General features: G+C 43.7%; 1 protein-coding gene across 1 annotated transcript; it reads left to right on the top strand.

Moving 5' to 3' along the window:
* The first annotated feature begins 8,751 nt into the window (after positions 1–8,751).
* LOC307096335 (elongation factor 1-alpha 1-like) lies at positions 8,752–10,481 on the top strand. The gene is given in 3 exon segments (XM_079765927.1): positions 8,752–9,687; positions 9,689–9,794; positions 9,798–10,481. Coding segments are annotated over 3 exon segments (1,575 nt in total). The 5' UTR covers positions 8,752–8,812; the 3' UTR covers positions 10,392–10,481.
* The last annotated feature ends 741 nt before the right edge of the window (positions 10,482–11,222 follow it).

The raw sequence follows: 11,222 nt of genomic DNA, 5'->3' as shown, positions 1-11,222 counted from the left end.
AAAGCTGGCTGACTGGAAATTCTACAACTAGAAGGAAAGAGAAAACCACAAGGAAAATCAGAGGGGCCGTAAAAGCCTGAGGTACGGAGACACGGGCGCGCGCGTGCGGGGAGGACGGAGCCGGAGAGGAAGGGGTGGCTGACTGCCTGGCTGGCGTTCTCTAGCGGGAAGGAGATAAAAGCTCCGGACTGCACTGAACCCCAGTTCCGACAGCACTGAACCCCAGTTCCAGGCGAAACCCTGGGGACCCAGGCTCATATTGGGGGAATCTGGGCTGTAAGGCAGAAACTCAGGGGAGCGGCGAAAGGCAGAGCTCCGGAGGCTTGCACGTGAATGCGCGCAGAGGACGGACTGTTGACTGTGCCGCTGGATTGCCCTAGCGGGAAGGAGACAAAAGCTCCGTACTGCGCTGGACCCCAGTTCCGACTGCACTGAAACCCAGTTCTGGGCGAGAATATGGGAATCCAGATTCATTGGGGGAGAGACTAGACCAGTGATGGCGAACCTATGACTCACGTGTCAGCACTGACACGCGTAGCCATTTCTGATGACACGCGGCCGCTGAGGCAGCCGCATGCCGAGGATGAAACATTTGCTGCTCCTGAGGATGAAACATTTGCGAAATAATGTTTTTTCCTCAAAGTGACACACTACCCAAGTTATGCTCAGTTTTTTGGTGAAGTTTGACACACCAAGCTCAAAAGGTTGCCCATCACTGGACTAGACTGTCTGGCAGTGGGCGAAACTCGAGAGTGCCTTTCTCTCAGAGGTGCCTGTAGCGAGTACCGAGGGACACTGAGGGACACTGAGACCCAGGAACCTCATAGGGCGGGGCTGACGGGAAGCCAAGGCTGTAGGCTCCACCCTGAAACTCCTCCCCATCCAAGCGGAGCACAAGTTTTTGCAATTTTGCAAGTCTAGTTGAATAAGGCTGTCTCCCAGCGTAGACACAGCTGATCCTCACAGCCAATTGGCCTGGAGGTCAACTCCTCCCACTGATACCAACAACAATCAAGACTTAACTACAACAAGGCTGTACACACAGTCCACAAAGGGGTGCACCAAGAGTGTCCACCTCAGGTAACTGGGGAGGCCGAGCCACTGGCCCACATAGGACAACTAGCACACAAAGCTACCCTACCAACTCAGGGAAGCAGTGAAAATGCGGAGACAAAGAAACAGATCACAAACGAAAGAAATGGAGGAAAACAAATGACTGGAGATAGGGTTCAAAACCACGGTTATAAGGTTTTTCAAGAATTTCCTAGAAAAGGCCGATAAATTTAGCAAGACCCTCGAGGATATGAGAAAGACCCTCGAGGATATGGAAAAGGACCAACTAGAAATTAAACATACACTGACTGAAATAAAAAAATATTATACAGACACCCAACAGCAAACTAGAGGAACTCAAGAATCAAGTCAAAGATTTGAAATACAAAGAAGCAAATATCACTCAACTGGAAAAGCTAACAGAAAAAAGAATCCAAAAAGTTGAAGATAGTGTAAGGAGCCTCTGGGACAACTTCAAGCATACCAACATCAGAATTATGGGGGTGCCAGAAGAAGAGAGACAGCAAGATACTGAAAACCTATTTGAAGAAATAATGATTGAAAACTTCCCCCACCTGGTAAAGAAATAGACTTACAAGTCCAGGAAGTGCACAGAACCCCAAACAAAAGGAATCCAAAGAGGACCACACCAAGACACATCATAATTAAAATGCCAAGAGCAAAATACAAAGAGAGAATATTAAAAGCAGCAAGAGAAAAACAGTTAATTACCTACAAGGGAGCACCAATACGATTGTCAGCTGATTTCTCAACAGAAACTATGCAGGCCAGATGGGAGTGACAAGAAATAGTCAAAGTGATGAATAGCAAGAACCTACAACCAAGAGTACTCTACCCAGCCAAGTTGACATTCAGAATTGAAGGTCAGCTATAGAGCTTCACAGATAAGAAAAAGCTAAAGGAGTTCATCACCACCAAACCAGTATTATATGAAATGCTGAAAGGTATTCTTTAAGAAGAGGAGGAAGAAGAAAAAGGTAAAGATAAAAATTATGAACAACAAATACATATCTATCAAAAAGTAAATCTAAAAATCAAGTGAATTAAAAATCTGATGTACAGAATATACTGGTGAAGAATCAGGGGCATAGAAAGGGAGTTGACTGACAACTCTCAGGGGGAAAGGGGTGCAGGAGGTGCGGGAAGAGACTGGACAAAAATTGTACACCTATGGATGAGGACAGTGGCGGGGGGGTAAGGGAAGAGGGTGGGATGGGTACCAGGTGGAGGGGAGCTATGGGGGGAAAAAGAGGAACAACTGTAATAATCTGAACAATAAAGGTTTATTAAATTTAAAAAAATGAAGTGGGAAGCTGGGAGAAAATATTTATAACACGTGTAACTGACAAAAAGTCTGTGTCCAGAGATATATAAAGAACTCCCACAAAAATTCATCTGGAATAAAAGAAGACCCCAAATAGCTGCAGCAAACCTGAGAAAGAAGAACAAAGTAGGTGGGATCTCAATACCAGGTATCAAGGTGTATTACAAAGCCACTCTTCTCAAAACAGCCTGGTACTGACACAAGAACAGACATATAGATCAATGGAATAGAATAGAGAACCCAGAAATCGACCCAAACCACTATGCTCAAGTAATATTTGACAAAGGAGGCATGAATATACAACGGAGTCAAGACAGTCTCTTCAATAAATGGTGTTGGGAAAATTGGACAGATACATGCAAAAAAAAAATGAAACTAGATCACCAACTTACACCATACACAAAAATACACTCAAAATGGATAAAAGACTTAAACATAAGACGGGAAGCCATAAAAATACTAGAGGTATCCACAGGCAGCAAAATCTAAGACATATGCCGAAGCAATTTCTTTACCAATACAGCTCTTAGGGCAATGAAAACTAAAGAGAAAATAAACAAATGGAACTACATCAAAATAAAAAGTTTCTGCACAGCAAAAGAAACCATCCACAAAACAAAAAGAAAGGCCACTGTATGGGAGAACATATTTGCCAATGTTATAACCGATAACGGTTTAATCTCCAACATTTACAGGGAACTCATACAACATAACAAAAGGAAGATAAACAACCCAATCAAAAAATGGGCAACGGACCTAAATAAATTCTTTTCGAAAGAAGACAGAAGGAAGGCCAAGAGACATATGAAAACATGCTCAAAGTCACTAATTATCCAAGAGATGCAAATCAAAACGACAATGCGGTACCATCTCACTCCTGTCAGATTGGCTATCATCTACAAATCAACAAACAACAAGTGCTATGGAGGATGCGGAGAAAAGGGAACCCTCGTGCGCTGCTGGTGGGAATGCAGACTGGTGCAGCCACTGTGGAGAACAGTATGGAGTTTCCTCAAAAAAGTAAAAATGGAACTCCTATTTTACCCAGTAATCCCACTCCTGGGAATATATCCGAAGAAACTAGAAACACCAATCAGAAAGGATATATACACCCCTATGTTCATAACAGCACAATTCACCATAGCTAAGATTTGGAAACAGCCTAAGTGCCCATCAACAGATGAGTGAATTAAAAACTGTGGTATATCTACACAGTGGAATACTAGGATGCAGTAAAAAAGAAGGAATTCTTACCATTTGCAACAGCATGGATGGAACTGGTGAGCATTATGCTAAGTGAAATAAGCCAGAGAAAGATAAATATCACATGATCTCACTCATTTATGGAATTCTAGAGGCCAGGTGCATGAAATTCATGCACAGGGGAGGGGTTGTGTCCCTCAGCCCAGCCTATACCCTCTCCAATTTGGGATCCCTCTCACAATTCAGGACTGCTGGCTCCCAACTGCTCGACTGCCTGCCTGCCTGCCTGTTTACCCCTAACCGCTTCTGCCTGCCAGCCTGATCACCCCCTAACCACTCTGCTGCCATCCTTTTTGCCCCCAACTTCCCTCCTCTGCCGGCCTGGTCACTACTAACTGCCCTCTCCTGCAGGGTTCATCACCTCCAACTGCCCTCCCTTGCAGGCCTGGTCCTTCTCAACTGCCCTCCCTTGCAGGCCTGGTGCCTCCCAACTGCCCTCTCCTGCTGGTCATCTTGTGGTGGCCATCTTGTGTCCACATGGGGGCAGGATCTTTGACCACATGGGGGCAGCTATATTGTGTGTTGCAGTGATGATCAATCTGTATAGTACTCTTTTATTAGATAGGATAGAGGCCTGGTACAGGGGTGGGGGCCAGCTGGTTTGCCCTGAAGGGCGTCCCAGATCAGGTGGGGGTTCCCTTGGGGTGTGGGGCGGCCTGAGCGAGGGGCCTGTGGTGGTTTGCAGGCCGGCCACGCCCCCTGGCAACCCAAGCGGAGGCCCTGGTATCTGGAATTTATTTTCCTTCTACAATTGAAACTTTGTAGCCTGGAGCAGAGCCAAGCCTGGGGCTCCCTCCGAGGCCGGCAGCCATTTCTGTTGGAGTTATAATTGAAACTTTGTTGCCTTAAGCGGGTGGGCCCGGCCAGGGTGTGCGGAAAGCTTTGCTTCCCCTGTTGCCGGCGGCAACCCTGTCCTGCTCTCTCAAGCTCCATTCTGCCGCCATTTGTTTGAATTTGTTTACCTTCTATAAACTTTGTAGCTTGAGTGGAGGCTTAGGCCTGGCAAGGGCAGGCGGAAAGCTTGGCTTCCTCTGTTACCTAGGAAACCTTGCTCTCTGTGGCTGTAGCCATATTGGTTTGGGTTAATTTGCATACTCGCTCTGATTGGATGGTGGGCGTGGCTTGTGGGTGTGTCAGAGGTATGGTCAATTTGCATATTTGTCTATTATTAGATAGGATTATTGACTATATACCCCTTCAACCTTTCACTATCTCCACATGCCCCTCCCCTCTGACAACCATCTGCTTGATCTTTGTTTCTATGAGTCTGTTTTTGTTTTATTTTGTTGTTTTTTAGATTACACATGTAAGTGAAACCATATGGTATTTGTCTTTCTCTGTCTGACTTATTTCACTATTATCATTTTTTTAAATTTACTGGCACTGGTTAATAAAATTACATAGGTTTCACAGGTACAATTCTATAATACAACATCTGTATATCCTATTGTGTGTTCACCACCCCAAGACAAGTTTCCTTCCATCACCATTTATCCCCCCTTTATCCTCCTCTACCTCTCCCAACCACTTTTTCCCTCTGATAATCACCATACTGTTGTCTGTCTAAGAGGGTTTTTTTTCTTAATCCTTTCACCTTTTTCACCAGCCCTGCTACCCCATCCCCTCTGACACCTGCCAGTCTGTTCTCTCTATCTTGAGTCTCTTTCTATTTTGTTTGTTTATTTTGTTCATTAGATTCCACATATAGGTGAGAACATATGGTATTTGTCTTTATCTTTATTTTTTTAATTATTATACTAGAAGCCTGGTGCATGAAATTCATGCACAGGTGCGGTCCCTAGGCCTGGCCAGCAATCAAAGTGTGAGCATCTGGCGTGGAAGGGCAGGTCCCAGCTGACCTCTGGGCCCTGGGCAGCACATCGGCCCCCCAGGCACCTGGCACCTGAGCATGGAGCTTCCCTGGTACATGAGCCCTGGCATCCTGGGGGCAGTAGCAGAGGGAGTGAGAGTGAGCTCAGTGGACACCCCACATTCTCAATGCACCTCCGTCCTGTCACACGCCCCCCTCAGGTAGCCGGTGAGTGGCCACAGCCCCCTGCCAGGGAACCATGGGAGATTGGTTGCCACCACCCACCCCCAGTTCCCTGTCCCAGCCAGGGCCTGGTCCTAATTGGGCAATCAAGGCCTGCCAGCCACTGGTTGCCATCTGCAGGGTGATCAGCAGGGCGATTGGGCCCCTGCTCGCACCCACATTGACCTGGCCCTGCCTGCTCACCTGCTCCACCATCCTGCCAGGGTCCCACTCTCATAGGGGTCATTGGAGCCTGCAGCACCTCCACTGCTGCCCGATGCTAGCACCGTGTCGATGATGCCCGCCATGTTCCACGCTACCCTCTGGTGGTCAGTGCACATCATAGTGAGCCATCGAACTTCTGGTCGAACGACTGCCTAAGGGGATAATTTGCATATTAGGCTTTTATTATATGGGATTTTATTCTCCCTATAGCCCTCTCCATCTTCCCGCACTCCCTCCCTGGCAATCACCACATAGTTGTCCATGTCCATGAGGGTTTTTTTTCTGTTTTTAAATTTTTTAAAAAAAATTTTTTATCATGGTTTTTTATTTTACATTGGTTTGAATGAGGATCTAATACCACACACACACATTACCCTTTCTTGATATGTTTCTTAGGTCTCTTTTAATCCAAAGTTAACCCATTCATCACTTTTAAATATATTTTTTATTATAGAAAAAACATATATGTACATAACAGAAAATTTACCATTTTAACCATTTTAAGTGTACAGTTCAGTAATATTAGGTATATTCACACTGTTGTGCAACCATCACTACTATCCAACTACAGAACTTTCTTCATCTTCCCAAACTAAAACTCTATATCCATTAACAATAATTCCACATTTCTCCCTTCCCCCAGCCCTTGACAACCACTATTCTACTTTCTGTTTCTATGAATTTGCCTACTCTAGGTATCTCATATAGCAGTGAAATCATACAATACTTCTCCTTTCATGCCTGGCTTATTTCGCTTAGCATAATATATTTAAGGTTTATATATGTTGTAGCATGTGTCAGAATTTCATTCCTTTTTAAGACTGAATTATATTCATATACACTTAGTGGCCAGATTATTATGATCTCTGAATGCATAATAATCTGGCCACTCAGTGTGTGTATATATATATATATATATTAGAGGCCCGGTGCATGGGTGGGGTCCGGCCAGCCTGGCCAGGGGGAGGGGACATGGGCAGTTGGCCAGCCTGCCTGCTGGTCGAACTCCTGGTTGAGGGGACAATTTGCATATTAGCCTTTTATTGTATAGGATATACACTGAGTGGCCAGATTATTATGCATTCAGAGATCATAATAATCTGGCCACTCAGTGGTGTATTTTCTATAGTTTGAATGTACCTTACATTACTCAAACCATTCCCCTGTTAATTAACATTCAAATAATTTCTATGTTTTTCCCATTTAAAGCAATTCTGCCTGCAATTAATATGCTTGTACAGATATCAAATTACTGGTATTTTTATTTCTATGAAATAGATTCTGGAAAGTAAGAATTATTAATACAAAAGTATGTGTTCTCTTACATTTCCTAGCCTCCTTTGCACATATGTTGGGGTTATCAAATGTAATATAAGACACTTCTAATGCTTATAAACAAGGCTGGGTGGTCTCTCCACTCTCCTTTCAGTAACCTTGGAAACCTGTGTGCCATCTGGAACACATGACTGTGAGATTAATGCAAGCTAGAAACCTGAATAATCAATGGAGCAGAGCCACACAAAAGAGCCAGTAACTCTCATTGAACTATGACATGAAGGAGTAATAAATTGTTCTAAAGCCACTGAGCAAGCCTCTTTCATCTTAATGTACTGCTTTAACCACACCTCCAATTTCAATTCTCTGCCAACAATTAAACACAATTTGACGTATATCTATTTAGAAATTATATATTTCTGTTTTGCATTTTAACTAAATATTATATTTATTGTCATATTTTTACTTAACAATATTCCTAAAGATGCTTCAATATAAGAATCTCATTCTTTTTAATAACTGTAGTATTTTAAAAAATATATATTTTTATTGATTTCAGAGAGGAAGTGAGAAGGAGAGTGAGATAGAAACATAAATGATGAGAGAGAATCATTGATAGGCTGCCTCCTATGTGCCCCTTACTGGAGATCAAGCCCGCAACCCGGGCAAGGGTCCTGGGTTCGATTGACCACAATCGAACCCAGGACCCTTCAGTCCGCAGGCCGACACTCTAACCACTGAGCCAAACCAGCTAGGGCGTGGCTGTAGTCTTTTTTGATACAGGTTGACCACAGTTTATTTGCCCTTTCCCTTGTGATGACTTAGGCTATTTTCAATATTTTGGCTCTTACATACAATGCCACAATAGACATCAATCTATGCTTTCCTGTGCATGTGTGTACCTATATTTCTATGGTAATACAAAACAGTGGAAGTGTTTGCTCATATGGTATGTACATATTTTACTGGTTTGTTTATTTACCACACTATAAGCCATAAACATACCCATCACTTCCAAAGTCCTGATGCATATTGATACAAAAATCCTTAACAACATACTAGAAAACTAAGCCAGCAGCATATTAAAGAAAACTTTACATCATGATGAATTGGAAATTATTCACAAATATGCAAGGAGCGATTCAACATATAAAAATTATATTAATATAAGAAAATGAAAAATACATCATTATCTCAATTGATGCAGAAAAACCATTTGACAAACTCAACAGTCTTTCATGATAAAAAAAAAACACACACACACTAAAAAACTAGGAATATAAGAGAATTGTCTCAACATAATAAAAGGTATTTATGAAAAAGTCAATGCTAAATGATACTCAATATGTGAAAGATGGAAAGCTTTCTACGTAAGATCAGGAACAAGACAAGGATACCTGCTTTCACCACTATTGTACCGAAATTTCTAGTCAGAGAAATTAAGAAAAAGTAATTAATCAAATCTAGGATCCCCATCAAGATGGTGCCGCAGGTAAATGCAGTACTACTAGAATCCTCCAACAACCACATCAAAATTAAAATGAAACTACAGCTTTTTCACAACGGGTTTGCCGCCAGAACACAGGTGTCGTGAAAACCACCATTAACTCAAACCCAAGATGGGAAAGGAAAAGACTCACATCAACATCGTCGTCATTGGACACATAGATTCCGGCAAGTCTGCCACTACTGGCCATCTGATCTACAAATGTGCTGAGATCGACAAAAGAACCATTGAGAAATTTGAGAAGGAGGCTGCTGAGATGGGGAAGGGCTCCTTCAAGTATGCCTGGGTCTTGGATAAACTGAAAGCCCAACGGGAGCAAGGCATCACCATTGATATCTCCCTGTGGAAATTCAAGACCAGCAAGTATTATGTGACCATCATTGATGCCCCAGGACACAGAGACTTCATCAAAAACATGATTACAGGCACATCTCAGGCTGACTGTGCTGTCCTGATTGTTGCTGCTGGTGTTGGTGAATTTGAAGCAGGCATCTCCAAGAATGGACGGACCCGTGAGCATGCCCTTCTGGCCTACACACTGGGTGTGAAACAGCTGATTGTTGGTGTTAACAAAATGGATTCCACTGAGCCGCCCTACAGCCAGAAAAGATACGAGAAAATTGTTAAAGAAGTCAGCACCTACATTAAGAAAATGGGCTACAACCCTGACACAGTAACATTTGTGCCGATTTCTGGTTGGAATGATGACAACATGCTGGAGCCAAGTGCTAATATGCCTTGGTTCAAGGGATGCAAGGTCACCCGTAAAGATGGCAATGCCAGTGGAACCACACCGGTTGAAGCTCTGGATTGCATCCTGCCACCAACTCATCCAATGGACAAGCCCCTGCGTCTGCCCCTCCAGGATGTCTACAAATTTGGTGGTATTGGTACTGTCCCTGTGGGCCGAGTGGAGACTGGTGTTCTCAAGCCCGGCATGGTGATCACCTTTGCTCCAATCATTGTTACAACTGAAGTAAAGTCTGTTGCACCATGAAGCTTTGAGTGAAGCTCTTCCTGGGGACAATGTGGGCTTCAACATCAAGAACGTGTCTGTCAAAGATGTTCGCCGTGGCAATGTGGCTGGTGACAGCTAAAATGACCCACCAGTGGAAGCAGCTGGCTTCACAGCTCAGGTGATTTTCCTGAACCACCCAGGCCCCATCAGTGCTGGATGTGCACCTGTGCTGGATGGTCACACAGCTCACATTGCTTGCAAATTTGCTGAGCCGAAGGAGAAGATTGATCGTCGTTCTGGGAAAAAGCTGGAAGATGGCCCCAAGTTTTTGAAATCTGGTGATGCTGCCATCGTTCATATGATTCCTGGCAAGCCCACGTGTGTTGAGAGCTTCTCTGACTACCCTCCTGTGGGCCGTTTCGCTGTTGGTGACATGAGACAGACAGCTGCTGTTGGTGTCATCAAAGCCGTGGACAAGAAGGCAGCTGGAGCTGGCCAAGTCACCAGGTCTGCCCAGAAAGCTAAATTAATATTATTCCCAACTCCTGCCACCCCAGTCTTGATCAGTGGTGGAAGAACGGTCTCAGAACTGTTTGTCTCAATTGGCCATTTAAGTTTAATAGTAAAAGACTGGTTAATGATTACAAGGCATCGTAAAACCTTCAGAAGGAAAGGAGAATGTTTTGTGGACCATTTGGTTCTTTTGTGTGTGTGGAAGTTTTTAAGTTATTAGTTTTTAAAATCAGTACTTTTTAATGGAAACAACATGACCAAAAATCTGTCACAGAATTTTGAGACCCATTAAAATAACAAAGTTTAATGAGAAAAATAAAATAAAATGAAACTACAGAACAACCATCATTCAGAACTGTCTAAAATATAACCAAACAGAAATCCAATAACTAAGAATATAAAAATGGCATGGCTCAGTGGTTGAGAGTTGACCTATGAACCAAGAGGTCACGGTTCGATTCCCGGTCAGGACACATGCCGGGTTGCAGGCTCTATCCCCAACGTGGGGCAAACAGGAGGCAGCCAATCAATGATTCTCTCTCATCATTGATGTTTCTACCTCTCTCTCTCCCTCACCTATTCTCTCTGAAATCAATAAAAATATATTTTTAAAAATAATATAAAAATCGAGAGGGATAGCCCTGGCTGGTGTGGCTCAGTTGGTTGGACATTGTCCCATGAACCAAGAGGCTGCCAGTTTCATTTATGGTCAGGGCACATGCTCAGGTTTCAGGCTTGATTCCCAGGAGGGAGTATGCAGGAGGCAGCCAATTGATGTTTGGCTCTCATATTAATATTTCTCTCTCTCCCTCTCTCTTCCTTCCTCTCTCTCTAAAAATCAATTAAAATATATATATTTTTTAAATTGAGAGGGATATCTCAGCTGCAGAGTTTCCCTCATTATGAGTGAGAGGTCCCAGCCCCACACCAGGGCCCCAGGCCCCCCAGTCCAGAGGGGTGCCAGCAAGAGAAATCCCCGTAACCTGGCTATAAAAACCATTGTGTATTGTAGCTGAGTGAGACAGAGAGCTGCTGGATTCCCAGGTGGTCC

This window comes from Cnephaeus nilssonii (genome assembly GCF_951640355.1).
Source record: "Cnephaeus nilssonii genome assembly, chromosome: X".
Classification (NCBI taxonomy): domain Eukaryota; kingdom Metazoa; phylum Chordata; class Mammalia; order Chiroptera; family Vespertilionidae; genus Cnephaeus; species Cnephaeus nilssonii.
The sequence above is the reverse complement of the archived record's forward strand: the minus strand, read 5'-3'. Positions and strand labels throughout refer to the sequence as shown.